The 15,470-nt window shown below is 46.9% G+C and overlaps 1 protein-coding gene across 1 annotated transcript in view; it reads right to left on the reverse strand.

Moving 5' to 3' along the window:
* Positions 1 to 408: 408 nt before the first annotated feature.
* The window catches only part of CD226 (CD226 molecule), a 63,988-nt gene continuing 48,926 nt past the window's right edge, over positions 409 to 15,470 (reverse strand). The window contains exon 4 of the mRNA XM_013004768.2: positions 409 to 515. Within this exon, the coding sequence (XP_012860222.2) occupies positions 409 to 515 (107 nt within the window). The remainder of the gene's footprint in view (positions 516 to 15,470) is intronic.

The following is a 15,470-nucleotide window of genomic DNA, read 5'->3' on the forward strand; positions in this document are numbered from 1 at the left end:
ATTGCCTTAAGCCTTGTTCTTCCTTTTTCCCAAGAATCAGACAATCAATCAAATCTCTCTCTCTCTTTCTCACACACACACACACACACACACACACACACACACACACACCCTACTCTATCACTCCCCAGCTGTCTTCTAGATGGAGGAAAATAGTTAGGAAGAAAGGCAGACCTGAGATATGGGACAACATAGCAGCAGCCTACCAGCTCCCAATAATTCTTAAAAGAACAATACTAGCTTTCTCTCTTCTCCCGTTAATTGCAGCCACTTCTCCTTCGTGAGGGAATTGTACTCAAAGCAAACATACATGAGTCTGGAGACAGCTTGACACACTATCGAGTTATTAATAGAGATCCTCTCACATCAAGTTTCTCAAGGTGAAGGGAGTCAGAGAAGCCGCGATACTCACCTTTTACAGTAAACAGCAGTGGTGACAGCAAGGGGGGTAGCCAACAGCAACAGGACAACTGCCCCTCCGGCCAAGAAGTGGATGTGTTGGTTATTGGTTTGACCTACAAGAAGGAAAAGAAAAAACGGGAATTAGAAGCCCAATTCCCACGGGACAAAGGAGGTCAGGATATTGCAAGCATAGTCAGCATGGAGCCACATGTAACTTGGGTGCTTATGACTAGACATCATGTTGAAGAAGTCCTTTTGCTTGATTTGAGTCTATGTTAAACATAGTCATAATAACTCTGATCAAATGGAGTTGGGGTCCAGGATCAGAAGTCATAGTACTACTAGTCACTCCATCGTGGTCCCTCGCCAAACAGAATGGGGGTCTAGAATCTGAGGTTTTCACCCCGCTTCTTTCACAATTGGTTGGCTTGACCTCCACCCAAGTCCCTTCTCAGCATCCGTATCTTCTGCTGACGAGGAGCCATGCCCTTGGTTGTAATTGCATAACACAATGGTGGCAGGCAGCATCACTAAAGGACCAGCAGGTACCAGGGAGGCTTCACCTGGAGGAGAATCCCAGCCAGCTGGGAGACAGCTCCAACCTCGTGTCTCCCACCATAAAGGGAGCCCACAGTCTGGCGAACCCTCAGAAACAGTTCTCCTCTGACTCATAAGGTTGCTATGAGTTGGAGTCAAGTCCACACCCTTGGGTTTGGGTCACCTGCACCACCTGCCTGCTCCTACCAACAGAGGGCCTGAGGCGGTGCTTTCCATGAAGAAGGAACTCTCAATGGGACCGTGAAGAACAACACATGGATCTGAGCTATTGGGAACGGAAGTAAATGGAACCTCAAGAATGATGTGTATCACCAGCTCCCTTTGGGGCCCGCCAGCTGTCTGTCACTGGGTGTCACCGGGGAGGCTTGCATGCATCAATGAGGCTGCACCAACAGTATTTTCAATACCAGCAAGCTCACCGAGGGTGGGCAGTGTCAGCAAAGCTCCCAGATTTGGAAGACTCGGAAGAAAACCTGGCAATCTATTTCTGAAAAGAACCCAGTGAGAACCTGATACATCCCCGATGGAAGACCGGTCAATGTTGGGCCGGAAAACAAGCCTCCCAGGTGGGACCGATGGGGCCCGGGGGAATAAGGGGTGTGCGAGTTGGGCTACCAACCACAAGGTCGGCAGTCTGGAACCACAAGTTTCCCCAAAGAGGAAGATGAATCGTTCTTCTCCCGTGAAGAGTTATGGTCTCTGTCCTCCTCTGTCCTGCAGTGTCGCTGTGTGCTGGAAAGGTCTCATTGGCAGTGAGCTTAGAGACTGGCAGGCACTCAAAACACGCATAGCTCTACAACCAGGGGCTTGAACACCCCAACAATTATCAACATGGTGCAGGATGCCAAGCATAGAGTCGATGGGAGGGAGCAGGCTTGATGGCAACAAGCAAGCAAAACTCTTTATCAGGGCAGCAACTCCTGAGTCTTCTCCCCTGCCATGTGGGTAAAGCCTAGGCCCAAACAGCAAATGTCCCCTTTCTCATAACCGAGCTCACACAACTATATCCCCCTGTTGTTTGCTCCCATTCCGTCTTCCTTCCTAATCTATTATTTACTGCACTTCTTTTTTTCCTCCTCCTAAGATTTCAAAGTCTACCCCCCTTTCTTTTGTGAGACATTAAGAAGGCAAAAGGAACATCATCTTTATTTGTCAAGTTGGCTTCACCTGCAAGGTGAATGAATGCAGGAAGTGTGGGGACGCTTCAAAGCCACCCTGCTTCGGGGCTAAGCAAGGCTTCTGTCAGAGTGGGCTGGGGACAGAGAGCTAAACAGTTCTCAACGGAAAGACAGATCAGTGACTCACGAGTGGAGAGAGAGCATTCCCCCCCTCCCCCCACTACATAAGAAACCCACCCTGTAAAAAAAGTTCCGGTCACAGAATAAAAATTAAATAAGCAGAACATGAAAAGTGATTTGCATTAATGTGCATACGTATGAAATGACCTCATTTGCTATACCCAAGGAGCCCTGGTGGCATAGGGGTTAAGGGCTGGGCTGAGATCCAGGAGATCGACAGTTCAAAACCACCAGCAGCTCCACAGGAGAAAGATGGGCTTTCTACTCTCCTAAAGAGTGCAGCCTCACTCTGTGGCTTGGGACTAGTTTTCAGCAAGACGGCCAAACGCACCAAGATCGTGGGCAAATATGGGACCCGTTCCGGTGCCTCCCTCAGGAAAATGGTGAAAAAAATTGAAATCAGTCAGCATGCTAAGTACACTTGCAAAACCAAAATGAAGAGACGCACGGGGGGCATCTGTCACTGTGGTTCCTGCATGAGAACAGTGGCTGGTGGGGCCGGACCTACAACACCCCTCTGCTGTCACAGTAGAGTCCGCCATCAGAAGACTGCAGGAATTGAAAGACCAGTAGAAGCGCCACTATCTGAAACCTCTCTGGCCTGTAATAAGTGGGTTAATTTATCTAGCAAAAAAAAAAAATGCAGCCTCGGAAACTCCCAGGGGAGGTTCCACCCTGTCCTGTAGGATTGCTCCGAGTCGACATTGACTCCAGCAGAGAGAAGGGGCGCGCTGGGTTGTATACAGAGCTGTTGACTCAAAGGGTGGAGCTTGAATCCACCCAAAGGTGGCACAAAAGAAAGGCCTGGAAACCTACTTGTGGAAACACAGCCACAGAAACCGCCTTTGGACCCAGCTGTGCCCTGACACCCAGGGGGACCCCGGGAGTCAGAGTGCAGTCCCTGTCACAGCAGCTGGGAAAAGAATGCACTCTCGTCCGGGCAAGTCACAGGCCAGTGCAGGGAGAGAAGCACATGTCTCGGAGCCCAGCTCTGTCAAGAGGGTGTGAGTGTGGGTGTGGGTGTGGGTGTTAGGTGCTGGGAAGTTGGTTCCGATTTACAGCCAGAATGAAACACCACCCGATCCTGCGCCACTCTCACGATTGTTCTTACAGCTGAGGCCATGGTTGCAGCCACTGTGTCCATCCGTCGTGTCCAGGGCCTTCCTCTGCTTCACTGCCCCTCTGCTGTCCCAAGCATCATGTCCTTTGCCAGGGACTGGTCCCTCCTGAGAACACGGCCAAAGCATGTGAGGCGAAGTCTCTCCATGTCTGTCTGTGAGGAGCATCTACGCTGTATTCCTCTGACACAGATGCACCGGTTCTTTTGGCAGCCCGTGGTCCTTTCCATATTCTCCACCAGCACCATGATTCAGATGCACCAATCCTTCCTCGGTCTTCCTTCCTCAAGATCCTTCCTTCCTCGTGCGTATGTGAAGACTGCAAAGGTCCTAGCATGGGCCCGGTGCACCTGAGTCCTCCAAGGAGCATCCTTTTTAGTCCACACTTTAAAAAAGTCTTGTGCCATCGGGTTTAGCCACAACCTTCCTTCTTTGGATTTCTAGACGGCTGCCTCCATGAGCGTGGACTGTGGATCCAAGCAAGATGAGATCCTGGACCGCGTCCATCTTTTCTCCATTGATCATGATGTTGCCTATTGGTTCTTTTGTGAGAACGTTGGTTTTTTCCACATTGAGTTGTAGTGCTGGTTGAAAGCTTCAATCCTTGCTCTTCATCAGCAATTGCTTCAAATCCCCCTCCTTTCAACAAGTAAGGTTGTGTCATCTGTATATCAAAGGTTAGTACCTTTAACTTAATCCTTACTATTAACATTGAGTCATATGAAATGATCGGAAAGCCATAAACAACTTCCTAACAGAAACCACAATACATTTATATGAATTGAAGCATATAATGAAGTGATGATCTAAGCAATATTGAAACCATACCCCCTCCCATGGAGTCAATTCCAATGGGGGGAGACCCGGTAGGACTGAGGCGAACTGTTCCCCAGGCTTGCTGAGGCTGCTAATCTTCACAGACGCAGGTGAGCTCATCTTTCTCCTTGTAGCAAATTGTGGCTTTGAACCACCCACCTTTCCTTTGGGTTAACAGCTGAACATGCACCCAAAGCTCTTAGGGGAGTAAATGCTGCTACAAGCCATGTCAGGGAGACGGCCTTCTCTGTGGCTCATGCCTCTGACTAGGTATCTTTGCACCTTAGCTGGATCACCTGGAGTTCAGTTGAACCTTGAACAACAAGGGTTTGAACGGTGTGGGCCCACATCCACATAGCATTTCCCCCCCTGTTGCTGTTGCCCTGGGCTCAAGCCTGGTTCGTATCCCTTCAAACGGCTATGGGACCCTCAGCACCTCCCCCACAGCACTTCATCTCTTCAGTGAGGGGGACAGCAGGGCGCGGGCTAGCAGTTACAGGAGACAGAACTTGAACAGCAAGATTCACAAATTGCAGAGGCCTGGACCGCCTCCTTCAAGGAACCATTGGCGAGGGAAAGCCTGCAAGGCCAGATTGGGACATGTTTACGCGAGGACCTCCAGAAAGCAGAATGTGAAGGGGTTGTCTTCTTCTGGTCGGTATTATTTCAGTGTTGGTTTCCAGGCTTCCTCGGGGAGGACGGGGAGTTTGACAGATGAAATGGGGCGGTGGGGGTGCTGGGACAAAAATGTGAAGTCTGCAGGCTGAGACTATTCTCTAGCAAATGGTGGTGGTTCTGTTTGAAAGGGCAGGGTGTACAGCTTCGTTTTAGGAGAACACTCAGAATCCTTAACAACTCAGCCCCATCCTTCATTAAGCTCGACAGCACATGAATGTGGAAGTAGAATCTTCTGAAAAGCATAGTCATTTGTGTCACAGTGGGTAATTATAAATCCACATCACAAATGCCATTCTTTGATATGAAATATGTTCACCTCCTTTTATCCCCTTCCTATAATGTTTGACCTTTCGGCGTTAGATCCACTTACCCATCCATTACTTTAACACAGAGCCTTCCAGCGCGTGCTGTGTCTCCGTCACGGTACAAAAGGGGCTGGGCAAAATCAAACTCGCTGCCTGGCTCACTGCCTACAAACTCTTTGGAAAAGTTCTGGATAATTTTTCAATGCCCAGGGAACAAGTGTTGCCCATAAGAGTCAGAGTGGAAGTGGGATATCAGTTACACTCCAGAGACTGTACAATCTAAAATGTTCCAGCCTACAGCTCGTATGCCCCCCTCCCCTTCTCTCTCTGCTTCTCTGTCCTCTCCCTGCTGGTTGGCCACAGGTGTTTAGGACTTTGGAGCCAGACTGGTCTTCCCACATGACCTGCAGAGTCCGGTGTGGCTAAAAAGCAAACACAATGGAAAAGAAAGGGAATGAGTTTCGAAGAATCAACTCCAGGAGACACAAGGAATAGCAGTGGCTCAAGGAGAAAGGCAGAAGGTGGGAAGGGAGAGGAGAGGAGGACAAAAGGAAATGGTAAAATCCCAAGAGGAAGGGGTAAGCGCGCAGTTACCTTGTGGGCACTGCAATCAATGGTCACTAACAAAATGTGTACGAATTGTTGAACGGGAAATCAGTTTGCTCTGTACCCAAATCATACCCAATCAAATTGATTTATAAATAGATTAATCAATAGGTAAAATGATATTGAAAAATGTCATCAAAGAAAAGGCACTGGGTCTGGATGACTGACTGCTTTGCTGGCCCATAGCTCACAGCATCCACTCCCAGACTCCCCCTGGTTCTGCTAATGAACTTGGCTCCCTCAAGCTCCCCTCTTAACCACGGAAGAGTTATGGTCCTTTCTCAGTCACCACTTGAGCCATCCCCAGAAGGACAACCACATCCTGAACCATAAAGTGATAATGGTCCCTCCTATCCCAAAGTTACAGCAATTCAAAGCAAGTCGGAGAAAGATAGAACTGAATGATTCATGCCCCGGCTGTGACCCGCCAGGCAAGGCTTGAGCCAATGACAAGTATTTATGGCTGAGTCATAAACCTCTGAACAAGCTCATGACAGAAATGCTGCCAGGCAGCCAGGAATGGGCAGGGATGTTTCCAGATAAAAACAGCAAGACTAGTCACTGTCTTTCCAGGTCTGATCAGAGGGGACAGGTGTGTGAGTTCACTGGGAGGAGGGAGGTCTGTCCTGTCTGTAAACCAATGCCTGATGTGGATGTCTGTTGGAGATGTGTCTGCCTTTCAGTGTTGTCGTTGTTAGTTGCCACTGAGTCGACTGACCCAAGGCAACCCAATTTCTAACAGGGCGAAACGCGGTCCTGGCCTGTGCCACATTCCTGACTCTACCTTCTTCCGGCACACTCACTGCGGGAGCCCTGTTGGCGTGGTGGTTACACATTAGACTGTTAACCATCAGGTCAGCAGTTTGAAACTACCAGATGTGGCTCTGTATGCCTATGTAGAGTGACAGTCTCAGAAACCCACCGGGGCAGTTCTACCCTGTCTTATAGCATCTCCACCAGTTGACATTGACTCAGTGGCAGTGAGTTTGCTTTGAGGTTTTCTATGATCCAGTCAGCGGGCATCTCTTAGCTTGTGCTGCGCTGGCTTGCACGTTACTATAGTGCTACAAGCTATGCTCCGAGGTCTTCAAATACTGGCAGCATCACCCCTGTTGGGGAAGTTTCAGCAAGGCTTTCAGACTAAAACACACGAAGAAGAAAGTCCCGAAGCTCTACTTTTGAAAATTAGCCAGTGAAGACCCTATGGGGCACAGGCGAATGCTGTCTGATATAGCGCTGGACCAGGGGGTCCCTGCATGGACAGGCCCTCCAGGTCCACAGTGGACGCAACCATGACCATTGCAACAAACAAGAACACAGCACAAGGCAGGACGGCATGTCGCTCTGCTGTAAGTTGGGCTGTCCTCCATCAGTCAACTCAACAGCAACTCACAACAACAACAACAACAACAACATCATGATGCTACACATCTCCACCCAACCTCCACCGCAGACACAGGACTACGGAAGGGACAAAGATTGGTGAGTCCCACCATCCAATTCTTTTCTTTTCCCTGGCAGACCTTGGATAGGACCCTGAATCTTCCAGATCCGTTGCTTGACAACTGCGAGGGGATGATGAAATCAACCACAAGGGCCGCAATGGGGCTTCAGTAAAAGATGTAGATGTGCTTTCTCTACATGTAAACACTACGCAATATAGTGTGTTCACAGTGCATTCATATTTTTATCTACACATTCAACATCAAGGTTAAATAGACAATTGTTTCTATTCTTCACATGCTTAACTTGCAAGCCCTTGTCTCAGTTCTGACTCATCATGCCCCCAATAGAACAGAACCAATCACTGCCCAGTCCTGTGCCATCCTCACCATTGCTATGCTTGAGCCTCCCCGATGCAGTCACTCCATCGATGCATCTTCTCCAGCGTCTTCTTCTATTTCTGAGACCCTCTGCTTTACCAAGCATGGTGTTCTTTGCCAGGGACTGGTTCCTACTGATAACAGGTTGAAGTGGTCATGTGAAAAAGAAGGTATGTGTTCTGGTCGCTAGGAATACACCTTCCTGGGAATGGGAAGAGTCTATGCTGATGAACAGGTGAAGAAACTGTAGCTTTGGACGACCATGGGAAATAAAGCAGGTCCCAAGGTTGTTGAAGTTCCCAACGCCCAGTGGCTATGGCTATGGTAATAGTATTTCAAGAAGAAATGGTCAAATTCGTTTGTGCAAAGCCACTTTATAGCCTCTATGTTTCAGAAACCTGCCTGTTTTATAGCAAGAAGTCCCTAGGGAAGGAATTCTTGCAAAGAATGAAAGGGTCATGTCATCAACTTCTAGTCCTTCTTGTAAGGAAACAGCATCTAAGCTTCCTCCCAACATGAGTAATGTCTGTCTTTCCTGAGAGACGGTGGGGACTGAGCAGCTCCGCCGTGACGGCTGAACACAGCAGCGAGGCCCTGACTCCGTGTCCCAATTTCACTCCAATGGCTTTGTCTCACTCGATGGGAAATGATTTCTCAAATGCCTGAAGTGCTTTCAAATTTACCTCAGGCGAGAAGCATACAGGTTAAGAATGGTTGGCTGTTCGCCAACCTAAGACACATGACCGGCTCAGCTGCATTTTCTGGTTCATGTCCTGCCATGATGTTCTCTGAGCCATGATGCTGTCTAGGGTTTGGTGTGTGAAGAGGGTCTCCACTTCAGTATGGAAAATACAGGACAGTGAACACCTTTGCCTGCCCACACCTACTGCTGTCTCCATCAGCTTAGATGTCTTGATTTTTTACTTGATTGGCTCTTAGTATTATTTTATCTTTCTTGAGCACTTAGCTTGAGCTTTACAAATACATATTCTTTAAAAGAGCCACAGTGGGTGAACATTGGGCAGTCCAATCTACCAGTGGCGCTGAGAATGAAAGATGAGGCTACAGTCCCACAAAGATTTAACGCCTTAGAAACCCTCAGGAGCCATTCTACTCTGTCCCAGAGGGTCACTTGAGTCAGAATCACCTTGACAGCAGTGGTGGTGGGGATGTAAGGAGCTTTGGAGGCCCTGCTTCATTGTTAACTGAAGGGTTTGTAGTTCAATTCCACCAGCCACTCCATGGGAGAAAACTGCGGCAACCTGCCTCTCTAAACCTTTGGAAATCCAACAGGCCACTCTGAGTGGAATCGACTGGGTGGCAATGGGTTTAATTTTGAGGGTGTGTGAGTATTTAGGGGAGTATTTAAAAATTCCAAAATTTCCCACGTCTGGCTCCCATGTCTTAGGCTTATATAAAAATGTCATCAAGTCAATTTAAAAATTGCCCCCGCAAGCACTTTTTTCTCTGTGATATTAACTTGCCACCATCACTGTTAATGTAACAAACAGCTTGTCTATCAACACAGACACATCATATATAAATTATGACTAAAGGCAAACGATTTAGGACTTTGTGCATAAGAAAAATCAAGAATAAATCAGTGTTTGGGGATTCCAAAGCAAATGATCAAACCAGTGGCATTAAAGGTTGAGTAATCAACTCATGTGTGGTTCTGGAAACAGTCTGCTTCATCGGGAAGTCATTGCCCCGCATTTTAAAAGCAGCGCTAAATTGGGCTGAAAACTGTCTGTAGCTGGTCCATTTCAGAAGTGGCTATTTTAACTTACAAACCGTGCTCCCAGCACATTGGATTTCTGGTTGTGTTCCTGCATGTGAACCACCAGCCTTGGGCACTTTATTCTCTGTGTCCCTACTCACGTGCTCTGGACATGTTGTCAGGACAGCCCAGTCCCTAGAGAAGGGCGGATGCTTGGTAAAGTAGAAGACCCTGGACAGGATGGATTGACACTGTAGTTGCAATAATGGGCTCAAACATAAGAATCATTGGGGTGATGACGTTGGGGACCGGGTGGTGTTTCATTACGTTGTGCACAGAGTCGCTGAGTTGGAACTGACTTGACACCCAACAACAACAAAGATAGCAAAAAATCTAAGGGTCGTCAATCTATTTTCTATCATAGAAAGAGACATGTCTACAGTTCCAGGCCTACCAGTTTAGTGCCCCCATCTACAGTCTTCACAGAAGGCCCCATGTTAATACAATCTGGAAAGAAAAACATAACATCCTCTCCACTATTGGAAACTCTCTGGACATTCAAATGCAAACCAGGCCACGCCCACTGCCATCAAGTTGATTCCAACTCATACCGTGCCTAGACAAGCCTGTGAGTCTTACGGGGCACAGGTGACCTCATGTTTCTTCCTCAGCGCGGATGGAAGGTTTGAACTACTGACCTACTCAAGAGCAGCACCAGGGTTGTTTGGCATCAAAATTAGTGGATAGCAAACTGTTGACTTGTAGCAGAAACTTCAGGTCCAGAGTCCCTGGGCGGTTCAAATGGTATGCATGCTCAACTGCTAATAAGGTTAGAAGTTCAAAACCACCCCAGAAGCATTTCAGGAAGAAATCACGTCCTGGTGATTGATTTCTGGAAAACCAGCCATTGAAAACCCTGGAGCAGCATTCTGCTCTGTTATACAGGAGCGGTAATCGGTAGGGACACACAGGATGACAACTGTAGAGAGAACAAGCCAGGAAGTAACCACAGATCATTTCTCTTCCCCAGGACGCCCACAGTCCAACTAAGGAGCACAAAGTCCCAATGCCAGTAATCTGCCCCAGGCCATCTCCAAGCCAGATTCACAACTTCTACCAAACTGTTCACTGATCCCATCTCTTTGTCAGGCTCAAAGAAGACAGGAAAGATGTGGGGAAAGCCTCATAGCTGTAGAAAGATCCCCCTGTTAGTCCATCTATTATAGATTCCATCCTCTTATTCCAAGGAGCCCTGGTGGTGCTGTCAGGTAAGCTTTGGACTACGAATTGCAAGAGTATGAGGTTCAAACCCACCAGCCACTCCTCCAAAGAAAGATGAGGCAGTGTGTTCCCATAAAGACTCACAAGGCATCAGAAACTCTCCTATAGAAGGTTGTTGTGAGTCACAATCAACTAGATGTCAGGGGATGTGTGTGTGTTTATGTCCTTCAGTGCTGGTGGTAAGCAATAATGGTTTTATCATTGACATCAAAATTGGAAAATTAAAAAAGGAAGTTGAAAAGGGAAGAATTTTAGAAAAGAAAAAAAAGCACATATGGAAACAAAAGTTCACAGTTCTTCTCTACCCACACACTTCAATTGATCTTCTGAACATCTGGGTGTCTTTAATCTGCCATCACTAAACCTCTAATGTTGATGGAGAAAATCTATATATAATCAAGCTGGAAAACTTAATAAACGCATGACACCCCGACTAGAATAAAAAGAAATATCAACCCAGAATCCATCAACAACATGTGCTGAGTGTGTCCTCAAAAGGCTCTTTGACAGCCCCACACAGGGATTCAGAAATGTCTCCGTCGCTCAAGAGCCTGAACTCTCACAAATGGGACCAATTACCTGGTCCCTCACTCAAACTGATTTCTCAATTACAAAACTGAGAAACTCAAGATACTAGGGATTCAATGATAAAAAGGCAGTGAAAGGAGATATAAAAACAACATGGAGGCTGTGAGTCTTGAACAGAACTTGGAAAAACGATGTCCAAGGAGGTAAAATCAGGGAAAATGCAAAAATTGGTTAGTGTTATGAATGGGATTGTGTCCCCTTGCTCAAAAAGTTACAATGAGTCCCCACCTGTATGTATGGTTCTGTTTGGAAAGAGGTGTTTTTCTAGTTGTTGCACTGGAGGAAGAAGGGTCCGAACTCTTATCCCTCTGAATGTGTCATGAAAATACCAACACAGAGACACAAACAGGGAAGAGATTGCAAGAGGAGCTGCCAGCTAGTCGAAGAATGCCAAGAAAAGTCATTCAAGAAGCATTTAGAGCTATCAGGGAGGGAGCTTCCACAAGAGCCAATGCCTTGACTAGAACTTTTATCCTCCAAAATCATGAGTCCAGAAATTCTCTAAGTCCACTCCCTAGTGATATTTTGCTGTTTTTGTTGTTGTTGTTACAGTAGCCTTAAGAAACTAAGACAGAGAAAGAATGAAGTAGGAAAACATAAGTACCCATCTCAAGTGACAGTGCATGCTAGTCTTCAGATCACCCTGGTGACACCTGCGCACCTTGCCCAGCTCACCTATATACCCAGCTGAGGTGGAAAACCAGGAGTCTATTTAGAGCTTATTATCAATCCCTTTCAGCAGCTTATTTTCAGTCCCTTAGCCCACGAAGGTCTGTGTCTCCTGGAGAAGGGGAGACCTTGTTTTAATATGCGTGACCAGACCAGGTACCATTTGCAATTTGTCTCCCTGCAGTGGACTCCATCTATCTTGTAAGAGTGGTAGGTTTACTCTGAGAGATTTTCTACATTCAGTCTTGCAATGGACTCTAATTTCCTCTGCCTCAATCTCTTTTTTAACCTATACCCAACATTGGACGTCATCCTCCTTGAACGCGATTTGCTACCTTTGCTCAAGAGCTAAGTGTGGTTTTTCACAACCTCTTACACGGAACTCGGGATTTCCCGCTCATGACCACTAAGCCTACCTCTTATTAGATCAATCCATAACCCAGACTCAGGACCTGCCTTGCCATTTGACTCGCATCACCCACACACAATTTCCCTGTCCCCCGGTATGTCTTTTCTTTATGCTCATCCTCATCATCTGTTTTATTCTGAGCCACAAATCTGGTCACCAGTGAGTCATTTTAAACTTAGTGGGTTAGCTGGGGCAACTCGGTGGTGGAAGAAGGCTGTAGAAAGACATGAGAAATGACAGTTCTCATCCTCGCCGAGCAGAAGTTTCTCATAACTAGCCACCTCCAGAAACTTACCGTGAGAATGGCTTTCAATTCATTTGTGCTCATTCTTTCTACAGTCCATCAACTCAACTATTGAATAAATGAATGAATGAATGGGTCATCCAGACCTCACTCAGAAAATCTTTCAAAAGACATCACCAATCTTTTGGGTGGATCTCAAAACACTCATTGCATGGTTCATGAGAATCCAGAGGACTCAGACTCCAGAACGATTTGGGCCACTAGCTATCTGCAAACAGGCCCCTGGGTCCCTTGTCCCTGCAGGCTGGAACAGAAACGTGAGCATGGAGCAGTTTCCCACAACTCTCCAGGTCAGGAGATCACAAGGTTGGAGACAGAAGATCTTTCTACTCTGTAAAGAGTCTCCTCCTTAAATTCAGCTCTAACTCCTCTTTTGGCAGCTTTCTCCCTCCGTTCAGAATCTACCCAGGCCTGGATAGAGAATGCACTGCGGGGCACAAGGGTGACTTCTGATTCCTGGGTATTTGTCTGAAGACGTGTCAGTAGGAAAAAAAAATTCAAGGGAAGCGTGATCAAATGGTGTGTGGATGTGTAGAACAGGAGAGTCTGAACGCATCTGTTTTTCTCTTTGCAAAAAATATCTGTTTTTGTCACAAAATATGGAGCACCTAGAAAGAGCTCTGAAAACATTTCATGGTGTGAAATCAGTCATCCTGGTAAATACTGCATGACGTGCCCCCTCCCCTTCCGTGAAGTGTCCAGAACAGGTGGATACTCACACAGAGAGACCACAGGTTATTGGTGGAGAGAGGAGAAAGTGGATCTCCTCGGTGGGGGTCACTGAGCTTGTGTTCAGAGAGATGGAGAATTCTGGAAATGGGGAGTGGTGGGTGATGGTTTCACAGCACTGCAGTGCCATTCATTCACTAAATTTTCCATGGAAACTGTTGAAATAGCAAGTGCTCTGTTACAGAGATATACTCTCCATCCAGCCTTTTAAAAAATCTCTCTTTGGACTCTACATAATAGCGTTTATATTTTATATAGATAGATAGATAGATAGATAGATAGATAGATAGATAGATAGATAGATAGATATAGATATATTATGAGAGGTAACAAAAAGAGACATAGCTGTTTATGAAATCTGAGCCATGACCACATCTCCCTTGACATTCTAAACAAATTAAATCTGCTCCACCATCTTAGACCTGCCTCTGAGCTTTAATCTCAACATTGATTTTAACCAAACAGCCTCAAGACCTGAAATAATCTAATTGCACCAGAGAAAAGGCAAATGATAGATTTTGCTTTCCAATTGATGCTTTGATTTCAATCTTCACGTTATAGTCCGTGGAAAAAGGAATTCAAGCAAAACGCACAGCCAACGGCTGTTACCCTCTGCCAATGCTGACCCTTCACTCGAGGGTACTGGGTCCAGATAACGTTCTTTCAGCTTGTCAATCTGGCCACTGGGGGAGGTGACACAGAAGAATATGTTCTGCATGACTAGCAAGCTGCGGTCCACCTGCACCACATCAGGACTCCTGGAGAAACCAAGTCGAGGACAGACATCCTCAACTCTGTGGCCTTTAGTTGTAGTCACAGCATTTCATATTAGGGATTCCTTCAACCATAAAACAGGACGTGAGCCACCTCGCTTTTCAAATTTAGGAGGGTCCATTTTTGTGCTCATCCAAACCACAGTGCTGGAGGCTCTGACCATCAGATTCAGTACCTTTCACTCCTCGTCCAGCTTCTGACAGTGTTTGCCGTGGACATTCAAAGAAAGGGGGGAAACCATGCTTTGCTTTATTGCCAAGACTTACATATCCCAACTACATACACATCTATGGTCCTTGTTTCCCCTCCTGACCTAGCAAGCAGTGGGGATGATTCTAGCTCAGAAGTGTTTGATCATAATTCTTTAGGACTTTTGGACAGAGCACTTCCCTGTCGTGGTCTCTGCGAGAAGGTGAGCACTGTAACTGCGTTACGCTCCCTTTTTCCTACCACATTGAAAGAACACCCTGTAATACTCCAAACTCAGCCTGGAAGCCCAGTCATAGTGGCCTGGCAGCAGGCTTCCAAGGCTGTCCGTCTTTAGGGAAGCAGACAGCCTCGTCTTTCTGCAGCAGAGCAGCCGCCCGACTTGTGGTCCAACGCTAACCTGACAGCACTACCAGGTTTGTTGGTTTGTTTGTGATAAGAAATATGTTCTCTGTATCTGTTGGAAAGAATGGAGTCCACATTTAAAATGAGGAATTTCTGCTCCTGTTTCCTTCACCAAATCTTGCAACAGCCCCTCCTTTGCCTTCTGTTGGCGTCCTAAGTCGACCTCGCCCACAGCGAGGAACAGAAACAGGAACAGCCTTCCTCAAACGGGGGCTCAACCCCACTGTTGTCAAGTCAGTTATGGCCATAGCCACTGTGTCAGGCGGAGTGCACTGCCCCAGGGGTTTTCTAGGCTGCAATCTTTATGGAAGCATACAGCCTCGTTTTTCTCCTAGAGAATGGCTGGTGGATTTGAACAGCTGACCTTGTGGTTAGCAGCCTATCACTTAACCCGCTGCACCATGAGAACGCCTTTGAAAGGTGGTGGTTACATATGAAGATGCACCACACCTCTGAGAGGGTCTTTAATGCAAACAGCAGCTACAGCAAGAGATGGTGTTTATGCAAAACCTTTTCATTTTCATACCTGGTACAAGACGGGTCACATCTTGGAGGGGGACCTGTTCATGTGAGAAGCCCTGAAGGAGAACTTGGTTACCACCTCCAAGACTTTGCTCCCATGTCTGAAATGCACAGGCTTTGTTTCTAGCAAAGGAGTATCCACAGGATCGAATACCTGCTGAATTCAAACTCACTCTGAGTCAGCAAACACCCAGGTAGCCTTATCTTCATTTGCTATGGGAGGCGGGGTGTGTGTGTGTGTGTGTGTGTGTGTGTGTG

Source organism: Echinops telfairi, unplaced genomic scaffold (assembly GCF_000313985.2).
Source record: "Echinops telfairi isolate 266 unplaced genomic scaffold, ASM31398v2 ScPeMD7_7400;HRSCAF=8409, whole genome shotgun sequence".
In the NCBI taxonomy this organism is placed as follows: domain Eukaryota; kingdom Metazoa; phylum Chordata; class Mammalia; order Afrosoricida; family Tenrecidae; genus Echinops; species Echinops telfairi.